Source organism: Macaca fascicularis, chromosome 18, assembly GCF_037993035.2.
Source record: "Macaca fascicularis isolate 582-1 chromosome 18, T2T-MFA8v1.1".
Classification (NCBI taxonomy): Eukaryota; Metazoa; Chordata; class Mammalia; order Primates; family Cercopithecidae; genus Macaca; species Macaca fascicularis.
The window spans coordinates 6279585-6306798 of record NC_088392.1 but is presented as its reverse complement, the minus strand read 5'-3'; the positions used below and the strand labels follow the sequence as shown (position 1 = coordinate 6306798).

The 27214-nt window shown below is 49.5% G+C and overlaps 1 protein-coding gene across 11 annotated transcripts in view; it reads right to left on the bottom strand.

Annotated features, from left to right (window-relative positions):
* Nucleotides 1-27214, bottom strand: part of DIPK1C (divergent protein kinase domain 1C) — a 151448-nt gene that overhangs the window by 116892 nt on the left and 7342 nt on the right. For 4 of the 11 annotated variants that reach the window (XR_012427390.1, XR_012427391.1, XR_010582774.2 and 1 more), the window contains exons 2-5: nt 22296-22973; nt 17978-18142; nt 13638-13998; nt 10164-10331 (exon numbers count right to left, since the gene is read on the bottom strand). Coding sequence is in view for 6 of the 11 variants with exons in the window: in XM_045378326.3 (XP_045234261.2) it covers nt 13780-13998; nt 17978-18142; nt 22296-22973; nt 25485-25568 (1146 nt within the window). In the remaining 5 variants the exon portion in view is untranslated. Of the gene's footprint in view, nt 1-10163; nt 10332-13018; nt 13999-16862; nt 16934-17977; nt 18143-22295; nt 22974-25484; nt 25645-27214 lie in introns of those variants that run through there. The other 7 variants (XM_074023028.1, XM_045378325.3, XM_074023030.1 and 4 more) reach the window with 5 other exon arrangements.

Genomic DNA, 27214 nt, shown 5'->3' with positions numbered 1-27214 from the left:
CCTCCGATGTTATTCACAGATAGGTAGAGCATATTTTGGATGTGAGAGCGGAGTTGCTTTACTTCCCAACTCATAGAACAGTTCTGTACGAAGGATATGAGCAAAAAATAAACTTGATTTTTATAGACTTGTGTTTTTTTCCAAGGCCTTGGCCCATAATCTTATTAAATTTAACAGTTCAAAATAAGTTTCCCTGGGAAACTTCAAAAACTGACTCATATCTTTGAAAACACCGACTTTTAAAATGTTTATTATCGATGTCCAATTACCAAAAAAGTCAGAAATTTCCAATATGGAAGATTGCAACTTAAGAAGTAAATATTCACCCTTTATTCCCTCTCAGAAACAATCAGAATCAGTAGTTTTGTGTATGTACCCTTTCAGGGTTTAACATTTATAGGGATAGATATTTGTATAGGTACACACACACACCGACAGATGTGCTGTTTTTTCTTTAACGAAAATGGAACTGGAATTTACCAGCTGTTCTGCGTCTTGCTTTTTCCATGTAATGATCTGTCCTGGACATCTTTCAATTCCCGTGTCCCCTTTCTCTTGGGAGGCCCCAGTTTCCCACCCATGGTGTGGCTGGGACGGTGACCCCTTGCTTACCACTCCCTGTTGACGGACAGTTAACAGGGGGTGGGTAGGCTGTTGATTGCCGTCAATTTTTAGTAATTGTGAGATCCAGCACTGAGTCTGCCGTGCGTGCAGCTTCCCAGCATGGAGTCTGCCGTGCTTGTGGCTTTCCTGACTTGGGTAAATGTGCCTCTGGAATGGTGTTGGGTCCCTCAGTAAGAGACAGGATGAGCGTGGCATGACTGCGGACAAGGAGAGCCTGACTGGCCTCAGGAGACAGCTTCCAGCCTCAGATTCACAGTCACTGGGAGTGGGCCTCGAAGCTCCAGAAAAAAATGGTTTCCAACTTTTTATTTTAAAACAGACAGATCCCTTTTCAAATAAAAGCTGACTTGGGCCACCTCTGTCTAAGAACATCAGGAAAAACGTTCCGTCTGAAATAGGATGAGGGGGCTCAGAGACAGGCCTTAGTTTCCTCTTTTCTCCCCTTGCCTGCTCAAACTCCTTGGGCTCCAAGAAACAAAGTTTAAAACATCAGAGTGAGAACCAGCAGGAGACACCGACCTGTGTGATCGGGGGTAGAGCAAGGTCAGGGCAAACCCCAAATCACATCCTCCCGGGCCCCGCGGGCACATGGGGAGCTCCTTCTATGGGACAAACTCGGGCTTCATATGGGAAAGAAGCCTGCAGAGCACAGACGGGACGGGGTGCAAGCAGCAGTGTGCAGAGGAGCAGTGTGAAAACTGCAGCTATTTTGAACTTACAAAAATCGTCACGATACCCCTCATATTGTGTCCCTCTGCCCCGTTCCACCGTGTGCAGGCCTAGAAATCACCCGTCTGCAAGTCAGTCTCCCGTCAGGGAGGGAACTTTTGATGACTGTTTTGAGCCTAGCAAGGGGCCTTCCTGAGTTTCACGGATCTTAGGAGGAGACATTTGCAGCAGGTTCCTCATCTCAGTCAATAGCCACCGTGTTTATTGCACAGCTCCTCCAGGCCAGGCCTTGTGCCTGGTGAGAGGATATAAAGAGAAGCAAGCAGACACGGCTCCAGCCCTGGCGTGGTTTCTTACACGAGTAGTGACCAACTGTGCGGTGCTATGGAGGCAGCGTCAGGAGCCGAGGCCACCCTGGAGAGAGGGGCTAAGCCTGCAGCATGGAATAACTTCCCTGGGGAAGAGCCCAGGGAGGGGATGAAGAAGGTGGGCGGGGTGTAGGGCAGAAAGTATAACATGGAGAGGGCTTGTCTCGGTCCAGTCCTGGGGCAATGGGAAAGTCACTGCTAGGACTCACACCGTCCTCCGCGGACCACTTTTGATGCCTCCAGCCCTCCTCTCCGGGAATACCCTTCGGTTTACTCAATATCTCTGCTTCAGTGGTGGACAGACACCCACACTAGGCTTGCTGAAGACTCGGTGGGCTCCTGTCTCCCCAGCAACACCAAGTCTCAATGAAGAACAACTGCATCTTCTCGGTCCAGTGGCCACAAAACAGGGGGTGCTGCCGGGGTGATCTCTTGGCCCATGCCTGGTCTGTCGGCCAATTCTATGCAGAGACTCCCACTCCCCCACCGGGCCTTGCTGTGTCCAGCCAGGCTCTGAGCCCCCTACAAAGCCTTCACCCTCATCTTCCTGTTTTGCCTCCCCCAGGCCTGTTCTCGACACAGCCTCCAAAACCCCTCCACTTCCCACCCTCAGAATCAGAGTCCAGCCTGTGGGATGATCTCCCGCGACCTCTTCATCATCCTCTGCTCGTCTCTGGCCTCCAGCCTCCAGAGAGCTCCTCTGCCACACTGCTCACACCTCCACAGTCCAGCCTCACAGCCCTTACCAAGCTGTGCCCCTGCCCGGAGGCTCTCCTCCCTGGACAATATCCCTAGACGGCCACCCTGCTCTGCTTCCACCCAGAGTGCTCACCACGTTTTAGCTTAAGGTAAACGTAACTTGCTGTTTGCTGTATTTGTTATTTATTATCTGCCTTCAGCACACCCATCCCCCTGCCTCGGAATATTAGCTCTTTGAGGACATGGATTTTTTGGCCCGTTTTGTTCATTGATCTGTTCCCAGAGTGCCGGGCACATTGTAGGTGTTCAATAAAAATGTGTGGAAGGAATGAATGAGGTTTGAAGGAGGGAAGGCTGTGAACAGAGGCTTGGACTTCTCCACCTAAGAGCGGGTTTGTGGAGGCTGCTGACAAGGCTGCCACATTGATCCGGGTACCAGAGGAGAGAGGGGGGCTGGGCCAGGGCAAGTGGAGATGAATGGATGGAGTGAACTGGACAGCACTGATGGGCTTGTGGGGGAATTGGGGACGGGGGGAAGGGATGGTGTTGATGGCCCCCCATTTCAGGATGGGGCACAGTGGTCTGAAAGCCCTGAGGAGCCCCTGGTCTGGGAAGCTGACACATTCCATTTTGGAGAATTGAGTGTATGAAGTCTGTTAAGAACCAAACAAGAAGGAAGATTGATTCTCGTGGAACTGGGGGTGGGGACTGGGAAATAAAATTGTGTTTGGCTTCACCCTGAACATGGAATAGGACTTCGGGGGCAGTGATGGTGAGAGAACCCGGGGGGTCCGTAGGTAACACTGGGATGGGCAGTGTCTGCGCACCGTCAGCTTGACGAGTGCACACAGACAAAGGGAAACAGACGAGAACAAGCGTCATGAACTACACAATGATCTTGGATGCTAATGTTATCAGTCTCCCACCCAAGTTCTGTAAAGGGCTGATTATTCTGGAACGTGTGGCTGTGCTGTTGCTTTGGTGCTGTGGAAAACTCATAGTTTCCTATTTTTGGTGACTCTCCACCAGCTGCAATTTTCAAAAGTAGGTTTCCTTTGTTTTCCCACAGACAGAAAACCTTTAGTGACTTGGGCAGAGTGTCGCTTAAGTGAAATGGGTGCCAGTCCTGTTGTGAGGGGTAAACAGATCTGCATCGTTCATGATGTGGGAAGGAGAGAGGCAGAATGAGGTGGGGGCCATTGATTCATGGAATCCCTGATGGCGCTAGAGTCATAGAGGCAAGTGGCAGTTCTGGGACTAGATTCCTGGTGTGTGGTGCATGTGTGAGCGTACACATGGAGGAAGGATGCGTATATGAGTGTGGTGGTGTGTGTGTGAGCACACACATGGAGGGAGGATGCGTGCATGAGTGTGGTGGGGTGTGTGTGTGAGCGCACCCATGGAGGGAGGATGCATGCATGAGTGTGATGGTGTGTGTGTGAGCACACACATGGAGGGAGGATGCGTGCATGAGTGTGATGGTGTGTGTGTGTGTGAGCGCACACATGAAGGGAGGATGCATGCATGAGTGTGATGGTGTGTGTGTGTGAGCGCACACATGGAGGGAGGATGTGTGCATGAGTGTGATGGTGTGTGTGTGTGTGAGCGCACACACGGAGGGAGGATGCGTGCACGAGTGTGATGGTGTGTGTGTGAGCGCACACATGGAGGGAGGATGCATGCATGAGTGTGATGGTGTGTGTGTGTGAGAGTGCACACACGGAGGGAGGATGCATGCATGAGTGTGATGGTGTGTGTGTGTGTGAGCGCACACATGGAGGGAGGATGCATGCATGAGTGTGACGGTGTGTGTGTGTGTGAGCGCACACACGGAGGGAGGATGCATGCATGAGTGTGGTGGTATGTGTGTGTGTGAGCGCACACATGGAGGGAGGATGCATGCATGAGTGTGATGGTGTGTGTGTGAGAGCACACACGGAGGGAGGATGCATGAATGAGTGTGATGGTGTGTGTGTGTGTGAGCGCGCACACGGAGGGAGGATGCATGCATGAGTGTGATGGTGTGTGTGTGTGAGCGCACACACAGAGGGAGGATGCATGCATGAGTGTGATGGTGTGTGTGTGAGCGCACACACGGAGGGAGGATGCATGCATGAGTGTGGTGGTGTGTGTGTTTGTGAGCACACACACGGAGGGAGGATGCATGCATGAGTGTGATGGTGTGTGTGTGTATGAGCGCACACACGGAGGGAGGATGCGTGCACGAGTGTGATGGTGTGTGTGTGAGCGCACACACGGAGGGAGGATGCGCGCATGAGTGTGATGGTGCGTGTGCGTGTATGAGCATGTGTGTGAGAGTAAAGATGCATGCATGAGTATGACGCTGTGTGTGCATGTGTGAGCACGCATGTGAGAAGGAGGATGTGTGCATGAGTATGATGGTGTGTGTGTATGAGCATGCATGTGAGGAGGATGCGTGCATGAGTGTGATGGTGTGTGTGCATGTGTAAGCACGCATGTGAGGAGGATGTGTACATAGTGTGATGGTGTGTGTGTGTGAGCATGCGTGTGAGAAGGAGGATGTGTGCATAGTGTGATGGTGTGTGTGCATGTGTGAGCATGCATGTGAGAGCGAGGATGAATGCATGAGTATGACGGTGTGTGTGCATGTATGAGCATGCATGTGAGAAGGAGGATGTGTGCATGAGTGTGATGGTGTGTGTATGTGTGGGCTTGCACGAGTGTATGTGCGTGTGTGTATGTACAAATGTGCATGTGAGTGTGTGTGTGTTTTGGGGTTGGCGGTGGCTTCTTAACCAGAAGCAGTCAAGCACAGGCCACAGGTTCTCCGCCTGCTTCCCCTGGTGTCAGCAGAGAGGAAGATGATGCCCCGCAGGCTGGAGTGAGCACATGGGGCTCTAACCCCAGTGGGAGCAAACAGTGGGGAACCAGAGGCAATTGCTACAGAAGCTGGCAGGCTGGTGCACCTTAACAGAGATGCTCTTGGAAATGATGATGCCCCAGTCCAGCCCAGGCCTTGTGGTCCCACTGCTGATCATGAACGAAAAAGAAAACCTCCTTGATCAGAGACCGGGAGAGTCAGCCTGCTCCTGGATGCCCACGGACCCAGCCAAGCCAGTGTGCACACTCTTTCCCTTAGCAAACTGGATTATAAATACCCCTAGATGATCCAGATTATAGCACTTCTGAAGTTATGCAATTAAAGAAGCATTTAAGAATTTGGCCATTTTCCTTCCAAGAAACTGCATAAATTACATTATTATGAAAACCAGAACATTAGGATTTTTTTCCAGGCTATAAATTGTTTTTAGTAGAGATGTTGCTTTTCTTTTGTGGGATTTCTGAGCCTCCACAGTGAATTAAAGTTCACAGCTCTTACAACTCTGGTAAACTATTTTAAGTTTTCATAAATAGGTTTGCCTTTTTGCCCTTTTTACACTAGCTGTGTTAGCTGAAACCTTTTGTTCTAAATGTTTGTGACGTTTCTGGCTAATGAGTTCAAGGGTATTGATTTTTCTTTCAAAGACGGCATCTTCCCTAATTATACAGGGCTTCTCCGGCACGCAGCATTGCTCCCATCTGCTTCAGACTCTCCACACAGAACCTGGGAGCTGTGGCCCCCTCAAATCAGGGGCAGGGTCTCTATCAGGTACCCCAAGGCCCCTCCCACAACTGTACCCTGGTCCACCTCATGTGTTAAGGCCTCAGCCCACAGTCCTCCCTCCCTGAGCCTATCTGGGAACATCTTTCTAAAGCTGCTTGGAGTGATGAGGCTTTGTTATCACAGTGGGACAAACTGACCTCCTGCCCATCTCCTGTGGAGAAGGATGAGCGGCCAAGGTGGCCGAACAAGGAGGTGAGGGAGAGAGAAATGAACTTAGAGAGTGCAGGCTGGCAGGGCCCCTCCTGCAGGGAAGCCCTCCACCCTGCTGCCCAGGTTGCCTGGGGACTACTGGCTCTCGCCCACAGGGCAAATGACGTCTACAACAAGCAAGCTGCTGCCTCCACTCCAGAGGAACCGCAGCCTTTGCCCATCTGCTAACCTCAGCTGCTCAAAGTCAAGCAGGAGCCAGGCGCTCTTGCACTGACTCAGTTCTCAGCTGCACAGCCAGAAGGTTCTCTGCAGTCCACAGCGCCACAGCAGAGCCCACCACTCTCAGGCAGGGAAGCTCGGTCAGGTCTCAGACAGGTGATATGCATCAGAATCACCTGTGGAATGTGATAGAAAGACAAGGACCAGGCTCCCTGCCCCCGAGGCTCTCTTCCCTGAGACAGGAGGTGAGGCCCAAACTCTGCTGGCTGAGGAGGCTCCTGTGTCAGCTGGAGCCCTTGTTTGGATTCCCCTGTGTGATGTGGCTTCCAGAGGGCTGGGGATGGGGCTGTCGCTGCAGCGTTAGATCACTGAACAGAGTCTGTGCCGAGAAAGGAGTTGAAGGGCGCAGTGAGAAGCAGTTAGGAAGAGAAGCAGGAGAGATTACTTCCTACACCAGAGCCAACCTTGTGGCTTAAGATAGCCAGTACTCACCAGTTACTGACCCCCTCAATATGTCCACTGTCCCATTAAACCCTCGCAATAGCCCCATGAGATAAGGCAATTACAATTATTAATGCGCTTACAGATGGGGAAACTAAGGCACGGGGAGGTTAAGTAACTTGGCCAGTGTCAATAAACTGACAGATGATGCTGCTGAGAAAAGAATTTCGGATTTTCATCTCAGAGGTCATGTTTCAGCCACTAGACATGGGAAATACAATGGATGCCAGTGACTTTAATTTTTAATTTAATTTATTTTTTAAATTTTTTTTGAGACAGAACCTCACTGTGTCACCTAGGCTGGAGTGCAGTGGCACAATTTCAGCTCACTGCAACCTCTACCTCCCAGGTTCAAGTAATTCTTGTGCCTCAGCCTCCTGAGTAGCTGGGATTACAGGTGTCTGCCACCACACCCAGCTAATTTTTATATCTTTAGTTGAGACAGGGTTTTGACATGTTGGCCAGGCTGGTCTCGAACTCCTGACCTCAGGCGATCCACCTGCCTCCACCTCCCAAAGTGCTGGGATTATAGCCGTGAGCCACCATGCCCGGTCTGCCAGTGACTTTAGAGGAGGAAAAGGTAAAGTCTGAGCCCAGAGCAACCCAAGTAAGAGGCAGGAGAAGCAGAGAAGGGTGAGTGAGTTTCTGTAGCACGGAGACGTCCAAAGACAGGAAGAAAGTGCCCTGCTTGTGAGCTCCTGGACTCCTGGCCACCTATGGCAGGTGCACTTGACAGCGATAACTTAAGAACACCCTGAGAATGGCCATGTATGCATGATTCCTTAGCTCCGTTCCAAGCCAAGGAATCTGGGAGTGGCCATCCTGGAGATTCATTCCTTATCTATGAGGAACATCTGAGCCCCCAGCCCACACCACAGAACGCAGCAATACCAGGGATAAAGGCCGTTTGTTTTGGGTTAAATGAAGGTTGCTGGGTGGAGGTAGTTGATGCAGCGAAGTGCTGTATAAACTGCATGCCTTTTGCAAGCAACTGCAGTTCTCCCGTCCAGCCCAGCACAGCCGGATCGTTCTGTGTAAAAGTTCCCCTCAGTGAACTCTACGTCTTGTGTGCTGACTCTGGGTCTTTTCTTCAGCCTCCCAACCTGCTGATACAGGACTGAAGAAGAAATTACTTAGGCAGATAGTGAAGGCATGGGAGTCCTCGGTAAGACTTTTCTTTTTAATGACAAAGCAACCCCAAATCATTTTCTAACAACGAGCAGCCTGTAAAGTCGAGCTGCAAACAGAGACAAGCAAGCTGGGAGTCTGCATGAGGGAATGCCGATGGGAGCAAGGGACTAGACATGTTCAGGATAGTGGTTCTACCTTCCCTTCTCTGCCAGCACGTGTGCAGTGAAGAGCAGACAAGATGGCCCCGATCCACTGGAAAGTCCATTTGCATAATAAGATTAGGGTGGGGCGACCAGCCTTCCCCCATGCACTATGTAAACGCCATACCTGATCCAACCAATCTGTGAGGCCTGTGTAAATCAGACACCACCTTCTTAAACCAGACTATAAAATCCGGCGCATTGGCTACCAGCTGGTCCCTTCCACTTGGAGACCTCTTTCTCTTCTGCCTATCAAACCTCTGCTCCTAAACTCCTCGTGTGTGTCCATGTTCTAAGTTTTCCTGGCGCACAACAAGGAAACCCAGGAATATAGACCCCAGACAACATAGCTGCTTCACTGACATCCCTACTGCAGTTAATATGGGTCCAGCACGACAGGCCTCGTCAACTGCTCAAACAAGACACTCAAAGTGGAGCCCAGCAAATGCCTTTCTCCGCTCTTCAGAGTGTCCTGTAGGATTTCTTGAAAGGCTGAGCCTCAGCAACATGCAATAGTGAACTACACCCTACTGGAAAAATACGAGGAGCAGAAGGAAGGCCAACCTTGGGAATGAGAAGCCCTCAGGGCAGGTTTCAGGATACAAGAGGGGGGCCAAATCGTTCTTGGGCATTCTCATTTCACAAAGCAAAAGTGGCTAGTCCAGCAGAGGGCATGGCCCAGGAGCAGACAGCTCCCTCGGGTGCATTTTTAAAAACAAGCATGAAAGCCCTTCGACTTGGTGAAAAACAGACAGGCAGCCTTTTACCCTAAAGTGTACTCAACAGTGAAAGAAAAAGAAGTATGTTTCTTAGCAAAGAGTAGCCAGCTTCAGTCATCTGCTTCCTCACTGACGGTGGCAGTCAATAATTAGACCATGCATTGCAAGAAAATATCTGCAGCATATATACTGGATTAATCATTTCTTAAAGATGGCCTAGTGAAAAATTAGCAAAGTCTGCACAATTCACCAAAAAAGTACACGTGTAGCTAATACAGGAGCACAGCCTCATTAGTGATGTGGAAATGCAAATTGATAAGATCTGTGTTTCCCCCTCCTATTAGGCAGAAACAGAATCAACCAATATCTAGTTTTTGTGAGGATAAAAGAAAAGCGTGTGGGTAGGGGGGTAAATTGGTGTAGTCTTCCTCAGGGAAAATTTGTCAACACCTATCAAAGTGTGTGCTGGGGCCCGGCAACAGAAGCTGGCTGAGGATGTTAATGTTGCTGATAGCAGCATCCACCTGGATGCACTCTCTGGTCGCCTTTCGTTCAGGGGTCCCCAGCACCCGGCCATGGACCGGTACTGGTCTGTGCCCTGTCAGGATCTGGGTTGCACAACAGGAGGTGAGCAGTGGATGAGTGAGCCAAGCTTCATCTGTATTTACCGCCGCTCCCCATGGCTCACGTCACCACCTGAGCTCAGCCTCCTGTCAGATCAGCAGCAGCATTAGATTCTCATAGGAGTGCAAGCCCTATTGTGAACTGCTCATGGGAGGGATCTAGGCTGCAAGCTCCTTATAAGAATCTAATGCCTGATGATCAGTCACTGTCTCCCATCACCCCCAGATGAGACCATCTAGTTGCAGGAACACAAACTCAGGGCTCCCACTAATTCTACATGATGGTGAGTTGTGTTATTATTTCATTATATATTACAATGTAGTAATAATAGAAATAAAGTGCACAATAAATGTAATGCGCTTGAATCATCCTGAAACCATCCCCCTTACCCCATCTGTGGAAAAATTGTCTTCCATGAAACCAGTCCCTGATGCCAAAAAGGTTGGGAACCATTGCTTTAAGTCAGTAAGGAAAACCCAGACCAAACTTTTAGCCAAGACCAGCATCCACAGACAGCGGCTCCAGGTGCAATGTCATACAAAGCTAAAGCCTGACACTGGGTCTTCCTGAGATAGAGTGCAGGTGCAGTGCGATTCAGAAGCTGGTCCCCTACCTGGAGTCCTTCTCATTGGCATTTGTCCACTGCTACTGAGGAACATTCCTGTGCTCGTTTCTGTACCAGACACTGTGCCATGGGCGTGGTGCTCATCATCTCCTTAAGTCCTCACAATAGGCTGTGAGTGAGGTGATTATCCCCATTTCAGAAGGTAAGGAACGGACTCTGAGAGGCAAGGTTTTAAATGAAAATCAATAATCAGCTCCATCAGCTTCAGTTGTAACACAGATTGCTTTTCTTTTAAAGGTACAGAAGTAAAAGGATGGTTTTAAGGAGGAGCAGCCCGTGAATGTGAGCCGGGTGGGGGCATTTCTTTCCATAGCTATGTTTTCCCCTGAACGAACAGATATTAGAGCCAGAGTGGCATTTGTTTACCAACTACAGGGGCTAGTGTGGTGAATGAAAGAGTATCTTTATGTGGTCATTGTTTTTAGAAATTTCCAGCCAAACTCCTCCACTTACTGCTGTTCAAAGAATAGCTTCCAAATCAACATTTAAAAACAGTTATTCTTCCAATAATTTAAGGTAATGTCCTGGGTGTTCATCTTGGGTACTCTAGAAGGGCTGAGTAGGCTGGGCCTTAGTACGGGGCAGGATGCATGGGAGGCTAAGCAGGGTGCACTTGTAGGAGGCAGCATGTCTCTGAACTGTTGGCTTTAATTTGTCTCAAGTGAGATGCGAATTGAGAGGAGGGTTTAGCAGTATTGGCAGCGTTTGTAAACATTTGTGATGTTATGTGACCTTGCCAGTTGACGTCGGCCAACTGACTTGTTGAACAGTCCAGGTATCTACAAACTTGTGGCCTGAGCCACCTACGATTTCTACACAACCCACAATGTGTCATGGTTTTGTCAGCTGTAAGCCAATAGAGTATGCAATTATGGAATTCTTTCTTTTCATCAAATGAAGTTTTAACTACAATTTGTCAAGGTAAACTGTGGCAATGGAAGGATGAAGGACTGGAGATGAATAAAGCACCATTTGCTTTAATTTGGGTAAAACTTAAAGAGGAATAGCCTGAGCTTGATGAGTTTACTTCATACTCTTTTTCAGCTCCCATCAACGTGTCTCTGAGAGTGTTCTGTCTATCATGTGTTATTACAACAAAACATAGAAATCATTTAGGGAGACATTTTCCTCTATGAGTGGGGTTGTTGCTCAGTTAGATCAGCCAGAAAAAAAGTCATTGGTCATATTCAAAATACTAAATATTGATATACATAGTGTTAATTTATTACATTATATAAAAGCATTATTTTGCAAGGTTTCAAAATTGAAAACAAAACTGAGCTTCACCACAGTTTAAGAGCCACTGCCCTAATGGGAATTCCCAGGCAGGGATGGAAAAGGGTGTGAGTGTGTGAGTGTGTGTGTGTGTATGTGTGTAACTGGGTAGCCAGACATAAAGGGAAGAGATAAAACAGCTCCCTTTCATCAATAAAACCACAATCGTCTTGGATAATTATATATTGCATAGTCCCCATCGTAAACAAAAACATTTGTTTCCATTTTGGTTGAAATGAAAGCTAACTATTTCTCTTTTCCAGGCTGGCTTTGCTGCCTGGTCAGTGAGCTCAGGCCACTAATGAATGGGTGGCATCCCAGGGTCTACCCACGAAAGACCCATTCTGACCTCCCAGAGCAAAACCCCACTGTTTAAAGGGCACAGAGGGCAAAGCCCTGGTGGCTTCCCTCCTTCCCTCCCTCCCTCCCTCCCTCTGTCTCACACCCATCTTCCTGTAAACCTTTTTGCTTGTAGAGAACCTGCCTAGAAGGTGAGCATGGCCCAAAATATGCCCCTGACCACCACAGAAAGGCATCGTACCCAGCGCAGCTCTGGGGAAAATAGAAGCCTCCACCCAATAGCCCAAACCCTGCCCTCTCCTTTGGAATCCACTAGTCCTAGGCCTGGCCATCGAACTTTGGTTTTAATTTACTTGTGCCGCAGGGTGACTGACATGGGTTTTTTTCTTCTTGCTAGAATACAATTGCAAAGTGAGTCTTCATGTCCATGATGCGGAGGCCCTCTGTGGAACTCAGTGTCATTTGGAAGATCCCCAGTGGTGATGGGTAAGAATGGCAGCTGACAGTGGGCCTTCCCACAGGTCTTTGGGGAAGACAGAATTTAGAGCTGGGGGCCTCTGATCATCCTAGTCCTTCACACAACATTTCTCAGCGTGCCCTGAGGGGCAGAGTCAGTAAATATGACCCCAAAGTCTGGAAGCAGGCACTCCCATTTCTCTGGTTTAGAAAGGGGCTGCAGGCCAGGATAAGAGATCATTTGGAATGTGTCCATTTGTGACTTTCACAATGTCAGATTAATTTGTCTTCTTTAATGTGTAAACTGCCAACATGACTTCCTGATTCTCTCATCTTTCTCGATTTCCCTTTTCATGGGATTTCTGTAAAGGGGTGACCCGTTGGTTTGTTGAGCACTCATGGGTCACAGGTATGGGTAGAAGGCAGGTCCCTTTAAGTGAAAGCTCACTGGCTCCACGTGGTCCATCTCCCTGTCTGTCTTTTGCCGGAAAAGCCTCCTTGGGATCACCACTGATGAGCATATCATGCCACAGTATGACTTGATGCCTATCACTTGGTCTTCAGTCCATCAAAAGAAAGGTGCTGGTCTCTGGTCCTGCCTGGAGTCAATGCTGACCTCAGCATTTGCTCTACTGTAAATTTTCGAGGGAGGTGAAGACAATGCTGCATCAAGCCAACCTACAAGTCGCTGTCCAGGGGAAGGTGTATTGCAATACGAGGCTCCCTAAAACCCCATCCATAACCTTGGTGGATTCCACAAAATGAAAAGTACTATAAGCTGCCATTACACACGCTCTCCAATGCAAATTACATTCCCTAAGGATGCAATTTATTTTCTTTTCATTGTATTTAATTCCAAAAGAAAGGTCACACTTCTTTGCTAGGTAGGCAAGCTGTTCCAAAGGACACACTAGAGAAAGCACCACTCCCCACCCCAAACCACATTCCCAACACACTCACCTGTCCACACTCACACAATCACATACACACACCCACACTTACATACACATGCTGACACCTGTGCACTCATGTGCACACACTCATTCACACTCTTCTACACATTCACACTCAGGCATACTCATACGCCTCATGAGCACACTTACCTGTGCACACTCATACACATGCAGACACGGGCACACTCATACATGCTCACATGCTCATTTGCACCCAGACACAGGCATACACATTCATTTGCATGCACGCACACACTTTTTAATGTAACGATTTACAGGAAAGAACAGCTGGAACTCGCTGGGATAACCAGGTACGAGTGCTCTCTGCAGAGAATAATGGCACACAGGTTTGTGTCTTCTGACTGAGGGCCCTCCTGAAGGGAGGTCTGTACCTCCTCCCTCCTTTTACACAAGGCGACAGGTCAGAGGCCAGGGTGGGACCAGAGCGAGGGAGGCATCGTCTGGCAGCAGCACTTACCACTCCACACTGTGGAGGCCAGAACAGCACCCCAGAGAACACTCATTTGCACAGGGGAAATGGCTCATCTTTCAAACAATGGCAGAAGAAATCCAGCAAAGGTCACTTTTCCTGTGTGAGCATGTTGAAGGCCAGAGAGTGGCTACTTCTCTGCCTCCTGCAACTCCCTCAGTGTGGCTCGGAGGACTCGGCGAAGCTTCCAGAACACGCTGGGGGCGTCTCTCCGGGTGTTCCCGCTGGGGACCCCAGGGTCTGCACATTCCTGCACCGCCTCCTGTAACTGCAGCTGAAGCTGGAAAGAGACCGCAGAACTCTTGAGAGGTGTGGAAAACCAATGGCGAAATATTTTGTCACAGATGACCTGAGGGAAAGAAGGTGGCCAGTTAATTTAGGGCAGCAAATCCTCCTGAAAGCTTCCCAAGCCCAGGATTGGTTCTGAAACAGATCTCGGCTTCTCTCCCACCCCCACCCCCACCCCCACCCCCGTCCTTCAGGGAGCACACTCCAGAGACCATCCGATTTGGAAACATGCATTCACTTCTGCCCCTTAAACCCTTCAGCACCATGAGCAAGCGATGCCTCCGAGAGAAGCCAACGTCTGTGTGAGGCAGAAACGTCCCTTTCCAGCCCCCTAGCAGATGGACAAAGCTCTGGGTGACACTGTAAAAGGACTGGACACATTTCTAGGGAGGAAGGGAAGCAAAAGTCACAGTCACTGCTGCAGAAGGAGTTGGTCCTTTGCAGGCCTGAGGGAGGTCAGCTTTGCTGTCACCACCTGGAGACGAGATTTCTTATCCACAAGCCAGTCCTAGTGACCACATTGACCATCTGACCGGGTCATCCAGGGGGCCAAACAGTGCATGAGGGAGAAGTGTGTGAACTTGAGTGACTGCCTGTGTAGCACTTTAAGGCTCATGAAACAAAGGTATATTTGACAGAAAAGGCTGCAGGCATAAGGATCTTTGAAGGCTCTGTGAAATGTGTTATTCTAGGAGCAGAGGTAAAAATTAGACACTCTCTTTAATTCTTATCAGGTATGAAATTCAGTGATGCTGAGGATCCTGGAAATTTCTCCCTGTAAACATCTTGTTTGTTTTGTAGCTCTGACAGCTTCCCCCACGTTGGGAGAAATGACTTGCCCCTGCATGGTGCATCATGCTTTATTACTCTATATCACACTTTATATCAGACTCAATTAACAAATGCCTCCATTGTAAAGAGCTGCTGCTTCACAGAGGACAAAAACCTTCAACTTCTATTTCACAGTCCCTACAAAGGCAAGGATTCCTTTCAAAACCTAATTATGGCTTTTTTTTTTTTTTTTAATAGAGAATACATTTTCATGTGCAAAATTTAAAATGTTCTTAAGGCTAGACTACGATCTCAGGCTCCACCTCACCCCGACGCTCAGCTCCCACTCAGAGAATGAGACATTCTTTGACATACACATTTCCTTTTTCTTTTATTTCACACATAGGTAATATATTATACACACTGTTCTCAATCTTCCACCCCCGTTTATATGAGGGAGATCCCTCCAAATTGATTTTTCTTTTTGAGACAGGCTCTCACTCTGTCACCCAGGCTGGAGTGCAGTGGCGCCATCTTGGCTCACTACAACCTTGGTGTTTGTCGTGCCCGGCAGCCAGTTCACCAGCACCGTTCACTGTGCGACCCAGCTGACCCTGCCCTGGTCTACAAGGCCCCCTTTATCAGAGGCTAAATATTTGTATTTCATTAGTCTATTTCTGAGATAGTTTTTATTCCATTTCATTGATTTGTAAATTTATATAGAGCAAGAATTTTGGGGGTAATTTGGGTTGAAAATGCAGAATATTAAGGCTGGGTGTGGTAGCTCAAGCCTGTAATCCCAGAATTTTGGTAGCTCAAACCTGTAATTTTGGGAATTAGAATTTTGGGAGGCCAAGATGGGAGGATCACTTGAGGCCAAAAGTTTGAGACCAGCCTGGGCAACATAGTGAAACCATGTCTCTGCAAAAAGTAAATTAAAAAATTAGCTAGGTGTGGTGGCATGCACCTGTAGTCCTGTTTATTTGGGAGGCTGAGGTGAGAGGATCCCTTGAGCCCAGGAGTTCGAGGCTGCAGTGAGCTATGGTTGCGCCACTGCACTCTAGCCTGGGTGATGAAGCGAGACCCTGTCTCTAAAATAAAATAAAATAGAAATAAAAAGTAAAAAACCAAGAAAATATAAAATAAAGAAAATTGTAATCCTACCTTCCAGAAATACTTGCTTTTGACATTTTGGTATATAAGGGATTATATACTATTTAACAGAAATGGAATGGTATTGTAAATATTAATTTGTAACCTGCATTTTTTTCACCTAATAATGCTTCATATTTTCTCATATCCTTAAAGAAAATGTAATTTCATTTTCAGGACTTTATTCAAAGTCAATAATCAGATATGTGCACAAATAAAATTGCTCAGCTAAAGAGCATGGCTATGTCTAACAGCCACGACCCCTCAAGAGAGAAGTAATTCACAATCACGTTAACAATATAGACACTTTTCTATTTCCCTGAAGCCTCAACTGTTAATTAATAGCATTTAAATAACTACTCCCAACTGGTAAGTGAAATTTACAATCATTGGATTTTAATCTGAATGTCTTTGAATGGTAAGATAAAATGTTCTTCCGTCGGGCGCGGTGGCTCACGCCTGGAATCCCAGCACTTTTGGGAGGCCGAGGCGGGCAGATCACGAGGTCAGCAGTTCAAGACCAGCCTGACCAACATGGTGAAACCCCGTCTCTACTAAAAATACAAAAAAATTAGCTGGGTGTGGTGGTGGGTGCCTGTAATCCCAGCTACTCGGGAGGCTGAGGCAGGAGAATCTCTTGAAACCAGAAAGCAGAGGTTGCAGTGAGCCAAGATTGCACCACTGCACTCTAGCCTGGGCAACGAGAGCAAAACTTTGTCTTTTAAAAAAAAAAAAGTTTGTCCAAGTTGTTTGGCCATTTGGATTTCATCGTTTGTGTGTTTGGTGCCTGTTCTGCCAATTTTCTTTGTGTTCATCTTGCCCCTTGATGAATTGGTAAGAGCCCTTTCTATAGAAAGGGTGTAAACTCAGCCTCTCATTACATCGCAAAGAGCAGGCATTTGTGTTCCTATTTTGTGGGTTGGGATCACGAGGCGGTGGACGCTCAGGTGAAAATTATCTTCTTCCCACAGCTCAAGAAGAATGATTTCATGACGGACTCACCAAGGGTGTGAGTCCACATTAAAGAGGCTGGGATGGAGACGCCTCTGCAGGCCGCTACATTCCTAGGCTTCCTGAAAGGGAAATGCTCAGTGATTCTTTGGCCTAAAAGGTCTGTGTAGACTCTGGGGTGGTGGAGTCGGGGTGTTCGTTTGGCTTGGTTGGAACCACTAGGTTAACAGCAGACCTGTCCCCACCTTCCCAAATCATCCCCCATCACGGCTGATGCAGCACCACATGGGGCTCCTCTCTCCTCTCTCTCCTGCTCCCACCTCAACTGCATTTTGGGTCTGCAGTGGGCTCACATTGGCCTTTCAGGTTTAAGGAATGAGGAGGACAAGCTACAGTGGAGGGCCCTCTAGGAGAGTGGGTTGGATAGTGTGGGTCCAGAGCCTCCGCAGGCCATTGCATGCAACCAGGCCATAGGGGAGGTCTGCCTAGACACTGCGGGAGCCTCCTCCGGGTATGATCAGCACCTGTGGGCCCAGATGTCTCCGCCGTCACCTGAAAGCCTCAAGTGAGGGCAGAAAGAGACAGCTTCTGCCAAAAGAGGGGAGATGCTCCAACCCCAGATGGGGGACCTGAGACCCGCCAGCTCTGACTGCCTGAACCCTGTATGTATTCCATTTGTGGCTGATCTCCTGGACTCGGCTCCTTTCTTCCTCTCTAAACCACCTCCTGGTACTGACCTCTGGCCTGTCTGGATGGTAGTTTCTGTTCAACCTCTAGTTAGGCCAGTGTCTCGGGACTGCTTCGCACCCTTCTCAGTATTATCTTTGATGGATTAGTCTCAGGGTTCTCATCGTGTATGTGCCCATGCTTATGAGAGGTGGTAGATACGTGGGGTGGAGCCTGGGCAAGAGGAAGCCCAGCAGCCAGCTCTGCAGGAGCTCCCTCATCAGATGCCCCTGGTCGCCTGGCCAACAACCCTGGGGGTAGGCAACCAAGAGCACATGATTGTCCCATCCCCACCCTCCTGCCTTTATTGACCACATCGAGCCGGATGGATGGCCTGAAAAGGTTGACCTTGAGCTCCACTGAGGGTATCTGAAGTGCCAGCAGGCAGAAACAGCCAGACAGCGCCCTCTCTCCCCGCAGCTCCGGCAGCCTCTGCTTACCTGCAGGTTGTTGTTGACGCGCTGCGCTCCGCACTTGTTGACTCGTAAATCACATCTTGAAAAACAGTCAAAGAAATTGCAGTCTTCATCGTCTGTGCAATTTTGCTCGAGGATTTCCCTCATTTTAGGTTCAAAAAAGGCCATGTCCACATCAATAGCCACCACCTGTAATCAAAACAGCATGGGGCTATCAAAGGACTACTGGTGGGCTCCGCGGAGAGAGAGCCTGTTCACAACTTCGGTTCACCTCGTGCGGGTGCCACTGTCCAGGTCACAGGTGATCCCACAACTCCCATGAGCCAAGAGGAAAGCCCCGGCCATGCCCTGGGGAGTGGATTGATCCCCTAAAGTGTCTGCATGCATTTTCTTTTACACAGGCGACTGTCGTAGTTACAGTGGAAGGCTTTAACTGCAAAAAGGACCTCTGCAGCCACCAGTGAAAGCCCAGGATTTGGAACTATCACCACAAGTATCATTTCTCGTCTTTAGTCATTTTCTCAGCTTTGCAAGTAGCAACTCTGAGAGGCCTTATACATGAATTTCCCCTCCGCTGCCTTACCACGTGGGTCTCTGACCTTCAAGGGTCAGGATTCTAAAAGCTGTAAGATACAGCGAATCTATTCCCGTAAATACAGGCAATCCAGGGAATCCTCGTTTGAGTGGCCGGTCTCCAGGTGTGATGGAGAAACTGAGGTGGGCAGTGCCTACATTCTCTTCATGGCATGTCTGTTACCTGAGTCAGCTGGTTTCAGACTGACCAGTCAGACGACAAAGTGGGGGAAATATCAAAGTTCTCAAATTAGGACTGATACACAGAGGCCCTGAACAGGAGCGACGCCTGAGTTCCACTGTCATCGTGAGAACCTGATGACCGCTGGAACTTCAGATTTATCTTCCTGGCATCGAACCAAACAGACTTCAAAAACAGAGAGAGAATAACTTCTAAATTATGTAGCTCTTCCACCGCCACCTGGATCCAACAACAAAAACAGATGAGCTCAAACCTGAGAAAACCTGGAATCTGCCCAAATCAAGCCGTTTATAGCTTCGAGGTATTAAACAGCCACTAGGAAAGTTGATGAACTTGATGGAGTCAGTGGCATTTCACAAGCCTTCACAGGTCAGCATTGAAATATCAGCCTTTCTTTTTCCCTCTGGGAGTTTCGAAAAGGGTTTCATTTGCTGGTCATTGCCTCTTCAATCCTACGCAGTTTGGGAGGCACCTTTTGGTTTTGGTTTTAGTTTTTCATTCAGGATTGATGCTAGAAGGCAATGAAGTTTCTTGGGGATTATTTAGTAAAACAGAGCAGGGGAGAATAATTTAGTTCAAAATATGTGGAGAATAATGAAGATAAACAATACAGACAGACCTTTTCTCTATTTAAGGGGTTTTGCCTAATTACTAATTCAGGCGCTGTAAGCAACTTCTCATTTTAATCTTTCCTATCCCATTATTTAGCCAAAACAAATAGCCGATTTCATTATTTACCCCGGTTAATACACTAAACGTGAATAAGGACTATGCTAATGAATCTCTCATCTTTATAATTCATTATTGGGGCTACACGACTTTTCTATTCTTTCTATGGTTTCTCGCGATCTCCCCAGCCTCCCCCGGGCCCCTACTTAGAATTTTAGCTTCTTGCAACTTCTCCTTCCCATTTCTGATAGTTTCCTTCTCATCTCCCAGGGAGAGCCAGATTTATTTTTTTAATTTTTAGTGTATGGGGTCTAGAATGGATTACAACTCTTATAAACATAACCCTATGCACCTAAAATAAGAACAGTATTTTAAAAAAAAAAAAACCTACATCATGTTTCTTAATATCAAGAGAATCATAAAGTCCTTCCTGCATAAAATTACCTAACTTGCCTCTTCTTCTTCAAACTTCCTCCTGGCATCAGAACAGGAAGATGAATGAGAATTATTTCATTCTTCACCAAAAACTGTGGCCCTGGAGTAGGAAGCCATACCATCTGTTGGAAAAGATCACTGACTGGCAATAGTTTCGGATCATGAAGGTTCCTAGTTATTCATTTACAGCCACTGGACACATTCTCAAGATCTGCAAGTGTGCAGACGAGAGAACGACTGTGAATGACCAATTCTTACACCTCCACTGGGAGGCGCCCCTTCCTTCTGCCAGGGCAGCCCAGCAACCTGGGCTCAAAGGCAGGGCCCACCTGCCGGGACTCTGAGATCACTAGCCCTCAAACTTGAGCACACATGAGAATCAACTAGGAGCCTTGTTTTGAAGACCGGGATTGCTGGCTCCCACCCCCACCATTTCAGATTCAATAGGTCTGACGTGGTGTCTGAGAATTTGCATTTCTAAATGAGCTCTCTGGTCATGCAGCTACTGCTGGTTTTCACTTAAAAGTTGCAAAATCTTGGGTAAAATAATTCCTTGAACTTCAGGGTCTGCAAGAAGGGTGGAGAACAGGACTGGTAAAGGGGTCTCCTCCTGCCCTCCCCTCCCTATTCTTGCCCAGGCCAAGGCTGCAGTGGAGGTAAGAGCCCTGAGCGGTGCAGCACCAGCCAACAAAATACAGTCTGGTGCTAGGTTGAGGATGCACAGTCACGATTTCTTTGAACAAATATTTTCTGCTGATGGTGTGCAAGATACTGGAGGCACAACTTAGGTGGTTCCCACAAACCAGTAACTGGATAATCAACAAGTGTGTAAAAGCATCTGATGTCGCCCACTCGGCATCACAGACCCCATCAGCCTCTGCTCCTTCAAGAAGCGGATATCCTTGAAGTTCCCGCAACAATTACAGCACCTGCTGGGTCCCACTCATTGATGCCCACTGATACCTGCTGGAGGAATAAGGGAGTGACTGAGTGGCGAGAACTGGCCCGCAGCTGCCCGGAGCTGGGGGAGGTGGGTTGTGCGTGGATACTCCCTGACTTCCTCCTCAAGGCCTCGGTGTGGCTGTGGGTCATTCCCCCTGACACACATATCGGGACAGTGTCTGGGAGATGCTCAGGGTATTGTAGGCGGGGCTGAGTTCCCCCCGAGCTCCCAGCCCAGCACACAGACCTCCTGGAACCTCCCAGAACCTCCTAGCTATTTCCCTGACATCGCTGACTGGTCAGCCCCTCCAGGGCAGCAGGAGGTGAGGCATTAGGACAAAGCACTCAGGGCAAGATATGTGATGCCCTTCACAGGAATGAGGGCATTACACTGGCAGCAAATTTAGTTTTCCAGCTGCCTTCAGAAGACCATGCCACTCCTAGGCTACCTGACTTGGAGGCCATGACTGGCAGTCACAGTGCCTGCTTTTTGTCCCTTTATGTTGCAACCATGCTGAAGAGCGTGGTCCCACCATGAACCAGGCCCCACAGTGACCAGCACGCCCAGGTGACTGGAGCTAAGCTGGTCTGGCCGTTCTGCTGCCGGTACTGGCCGCGTAAGAATGAACTTGTTACAGCAGGCGGGGGAGCAGAGCATGCCACCTTCCCCAAACCCATCCTGCAGCCACGACATCCCTGCCAGTCTTATTACTACTTCCTGTTGGATGGTCCCAGTGCCTGGCACAGCATGAGGGCACCGGGATGATCGCAGCCGCATTAATCTGACACATCAGTGTTTGCCTAGCTGGGTGAAGGGAGAGGGGTTTGTGTTACACGGAGACACTGAGGCTCCTGCTGCTGTTCTTCCACACCTCACTGTTCTCACACAGCCGCCTGGCCCCAGAGTGGAGATGAGCATGCATGTCCCCTGTGGTGCAGTGGCAAGTATTTCTACCTGGGCAGGGCTTTCCCTTGTGGAAGGCACTAAAACCCCATTTGTTCCTCTAGAAGTCTTACATATGGAATAGAAACTGACTGGAACCTCTCCAGACAAAAAGCACTGGGGAAAGTTACTTGATGTCACAGAGCATGGGCAGCTTGAGAACAGCGTCCCCACACCGGAGGCCATCCTCCCGCATCGTCCTCGGCAGCTCCTCGCCTCCTGTGGACTGTTTTCTGCACAAGTTAAACAGACCCGCAAGAGAGGTTGCTGTTACGTGAGCTCGAAGCAGCCACAGAGCTCAGGTGAAGGAAGCAGAACAGCCTTCTGGAAGGACAAAGCTGGCCCAGCCCTCTGCCTCCCACTGGGGGCTCCGTTCATTCAGATTCTCACTCGAGATGCATCTGTTCCTTGCTGACACCCGAAAGGACGTGTTCTGGTAGGTGGGAGTTCTCTGAGGCTACAGAAGCGATAGTAGTTTGCTAACTCAGGACACAAGCTCAGAAACCTTCTCATTTCCTTCCCACCAGACCCGAGAGCTCCATTCTCTGCACAGAAACACACCGCCCTGCGCCACTTACTGTGAAGTCGCTCCGGATGGCAAAGTTTTCCGGCTTGATGTCGCAGAGGTGGAGGCGGTGGGAAAAGTCACTGTCAAAATGGTTCACCATGTCCAAGAAGCTGAGCGCGATGTCACTGATGGCCCTGGCCTGGCCACCCCCAGGGGCACCTGGGACCCGGTCCAGGGGGAAGAGTGCCCTGTGGTGGGGGCTGCCAGCGGCGAGGAACTCCACCGCGTAGAAGTGGCCACAGGAGCCCAGCACAGGCAGCACGTGTGGGCTCAGGTCCTGCAACAGGCTGAAGTACACGTACTCCTCCTGCTGCAGCAGGGCCCACAAGCTGGCCAGCTGTCCCCGCCAGCGCGGGCCCCGCCTGCCCGGCCACCATGGCCCCAGGCTGCTGTTGGACAACTCCAGGCCCAGAGCGCTCTTGACCTCCCCAGCCACCATCAGGAGGAGTTCTGCCTCGGGGATGTCCTGGCCACCCTCCCCTGCCTCCTCTTCCAACAGGCTGAGGGGCGGGAAGCTGGAGAAGGCCTCCTCCTTGGACTTGAGGACCACGGGCCGGCCGCGCCAGTCGGCCTGTAGCACCTTCTTGCCCCTGTCGTAGTGCAGGCAGCGTTGGAACAGCAGCTTTCCCGCCACACACAGGTCCTCGCAGAGGTCCCCAGCCAGCGCGCCGCCCCGGTAGTCCTGGCACTGCAAGGAAGGGAACAGTCAGTCACCATGGGGAGGGCCAGGTGCCGTCCGTCTCTCGGCTGGGGTTAGGGAAAGGGACAGCCTGGCCTCTGCCCTCAGGATGCTGATAAGCCAACTGTGCAGAGAAACCTCAGTCCTGTGGATCACAGAGGCCACTCAGTCAGTAATTCAGGGGAAGGTTAAAGGAGCCGCTCACAGTCATTACACGACTCAGTTAGGCCTAGCACAGGTCTGCAGAATCAGGACACCTGCGACCGGGAAGCGCGACTTCCTATCATTCAGCTGGGTGGCTCTGGGAAGCCAGAGGCCAGGAAACCAACAGGTGAAGGGCTGGACCAGGCCAGTAGCTCTCGACTCTGGCTACACTGCAGGGTCACTGGGGGAGCTTCTAAGTCTCACATCTAAGCAGCTAGGTCAGGTCTCAGCAGAAGGGACCCAGGAGCCCTAGCTGCCCGCAGGCTGGTCCACAGTAATGACCCTTCCTGCGGTACATTCCTTGGGCTTGCTGTTTTCCACATGAAATGGAGTGGCCTGTAAAGCTTTCAGGCTGGAGGTTTGCAGATGTTTACAGGAGAAGCCTCTGGAGGATACATGAGTGAGCACAGGGCTCATGGCTGGTGACCTGGAGAAGAAGGGGGACCAAGGAGGACCCATGCAGGATACATTCTGGAAGAGTAGGGCGTGTTTTCATCTGGGCGGCAAGCAAGACTGTCCACGAGTCCCCGGATGGGGTGTTTCTCCTAAACTTCAGGAGACCTTAGGATGGAGCCACTAGCGGACCTGGCGACCTTCCCCACCACACCACAAATTCCCTGAGAAGCCCGTCCAGCCTGATAATCCTGCCAGAGGCAGGGAAGGAAGAAGTGAAGTATTGAAGGAAGGAGAGGACTGTCATCCTCTTCTCTCTTTTCTTTTTCAGAAAATCTAAACCACGGGACCACTTTAATTAGGGGTTGAGTATATTTCCTAATCCCACCCATTTCCCCAACAAATGAGTCTTCCTCCATGTCAGCAAATGAAGGCCTGTCTTCCTTCCGGAAACTTCTACAGCACATGAAACAACAGAGTCACCTCGTTCCTCTAAGGCCATGAGAAATGCCAAATCCCAAAGCTGTTGTTCTCACCCCATTTCATGTATGAGAAAGGACCTTGAAGTCTCAGCGGTGGAAGGGCAGCTTTGGTGCCAGGACAAAGGATGGGGCCAAGGGCCACTGAGCTTGGATTCCATGGCCCAACCTTGCTGCCACATCCTCACCTGCTCTGGGCCTCAAACTCCTTTCCTGCGTCGCACCCCCTGCCTCCCTGCATGGTGACTGTACCGGCCAAGAGGGTGGCATGCGTGCATGCCACAGCATATGCACGAGGACCAGGCATCAGGAGAGGCCTGAGAACAGCCTTGGGTTCATAATTGGATACTGCCCAGCCTTGCAGGTGGCCAGGTAGATCAACTTGACCCATCCCAAGCAGGTTACAAGCAGCTCCTTGAGGTCAAAAGCTGGACCTCTAGTGTCTAGACGTATAAATAATTCCAAAATCAGGAGCATGGTGGCTTACCCCTGTAACCCCCGCACTTTGGGAAGCCAAGGCAGGCAGATCACTTGAGGCCAGGAGTTCGAGACCAGCCTGGCCAACATGGCGAAACCCCTTCTCTACTAAAAATACAAAAATTAGCCAGGCGTGGTGGTACATGCCTGTAGTCCCAGCTACTAGGGAGGCTGAGGCAGGAGAATCACTTGAACCCATGAGGCACAGGTTGGAGTGAGCTGAAATTGTGCCACTGCACTCCAGCCTGGGCAACAGAGCAAGACTCTGTCTCAAAAAAAAAAGAAATCCAAAATCAAAAAACCTCTGAAAACTTACAAGTTTTTCATGACTCATTTGACCTTATGTGGTGTCAAAACCCGGCTGAAAAGTTACGAGCCTATTTGTATCTATATGTGTTTGACTTGGTGTGAATTCACATCCATTTTGCCGCAGAATTATTAACTTCATTACTGGCACTGCCCCACATGCAAAATATAAGGTAGTATATGATCTTTCTAACATTCAACAAGATTTGAATTTTGAGACACACCTGGCCCCAAACCATTAGATAAGAGAGGGACTGGGGGCTTTATAAACACTGCAGGCTAATCGTTCAAAGTGCTTATTGAAAAGAAACACTCCCAGACTCCCAGTGCTTAAAAGAAGTATCTAGATATTTTTCAGGACTATTTCAGGTAGTACAACAGCCTGAAAGGCCAAAGCCAAGCTGTCTGACTGCCCCCCTGGCTTCCTGCTGAGATGGGGGGGATCCTGCCAGCCACTGCAATTTAGATCTCTGTAAAATGCATTGGGTGGGGGCGACGGGGGTCTTACTTGGCTAACACAATGATGCAAGCGAGAGAGACCTATAGACAGAAACTCATGAACCTGGCCCTGGAGTTAGGGACACCACCCTATTTGCCTGGGGCTGACTTTGTGTCTTTGGAAACCCACATCCGTAAGGAAGTTGTATGAACATACACTCACCAGCTGCTTTAAACACCTTTGGAGTTGTGCGCCTCCTGTGTTCATCTTGGAACTGAACTGAACAGAATCTTGGTTAAATGTCATTCTTTGGCTTTAACCCTGGTCACTCTTTCCCAGGCACCGGATCATGAAAGGCACATGGGAGGATCCAGACCCTTCGTGCCCAGCATGCTTTGCTTGCCATTGCCTCCACATCGCCCTTCGGAAGAACGCGGCAGTTGGTCAAGCTCCTCTGAGACCTTTCAGGAGAGCCCTGAGAGGTGAGGTGAGGACGAATGATAAGGAACTGAGGCCACCATGAGCAGGAAGATATAGACGGCATAAGCAGCAAGGGCTGTTCATTTTACTTGTTGGGGTTTGTCCCCTACTAGATCTGGTATTTACAGAGTTTCACGTCTCTATAAATCTGATAAGAAAGTGCAAAGCGGCCGGGCGCGGTGGCTCAAGCCTGTAATCCCAGCACTTTGGGAGGCCGAGGCGGGTGGATCACGAGGTCAGGAGATCGAGACTATCCTGGCTAACATGGTGAAACCCCGTCTCTACTAAAAATACAAAAAACTAGCCGGGCGTGGTGGTGGGCGCCTGTAGTCTCAGCTACTTGGGAGGCTGAGGCGGGAGAATGGCGTGAACCCGGGAGGTGGAGCTTGCAGTGAGCCGAGATCGCGCCACTGCACTCCAGCCTGGGAGACACAGCGAGACTCCGTCTCAAAAAAAAAAAAAAAAAAAAAAAAAGAAAGTGCAAAGCAAAAACAAAAAACAAACAAACAAACAAACAAAACATTGTTTCCTGTTCTCCTTTTAAATTAAAAAAAAAAAAAAAAGCTTCTGTAAGTATGATACCCAAAATAGTTTGGTTCACTCCCATAAAATTTTACAATGTTCTCACATATTTAATGAAAAGTACTTTTCCATAAAGTAGAGAACCATTGAAAAAGAAAGAAAAGCACAGAATAGGACTCCAGTGTAGCCAGAGGTGTGACCCTGAGCTGGGAGCTTCAGAGTCCTGCAGTGCTGAGGAGGGTGGGGCGGGGAGACGTGGTCCTGGTTGCAACTGAGAAAGGAGGCTCAGGAGAGAAGTGTCAGAGAGAAACAGGGCCCTGTTTTCTATTAGCCTGTGATAAGCAGAGTGAGGAGGGTGCCCACTGTGACTGCCAGGGCCTGAGAGACACCTGCCAGCCAAGAAGCCACCTCCTCTTGGCTCCACTGGGATTGGGACTGGGCCACCCCCAGATCACCAGCGCCAGCTTTCCCAGCTGCGCCTGAGCCTGGACGGGCCACCATCTGGCCACAGCCGCCAGACTCTGGAGTTCGTGGAGCAGAGGGGACAGCCTTTGAAATTCCTAAATAACATTAGAGTGACAGGGCAGGGCCACAGTGAGGCTAAGCTTGGCACAGATTGGGTCTGCCTCTGGGTTCTGCCCCTGGCTTGCTGTGTGACTCGCTTCCGAGTCTGGAAAATGAGGACAATGGTGCCGTGTCATGGAGTCAAACAAGGTCACAGGGAGACAGTCCTACCACAGTGCCCGGCCTAAGGTGGCTCGCTCAAGGCTAGTCCCCTCTCCAGCCCTGGTTAGGAAAGGGTGGGGGGTCAGGGTGTCTTCTTCCTGGGGGAGATGCCTCTGAGCTCAATTTTGAAAGAGGAGTTAGAAATCTGCCTTAGCAGGCAAGGGAGAGGCCAGCTGAGTCACGGAGAAGAACTTGTGCAAAGGCCCCAAGTTTCAAAGTAACCC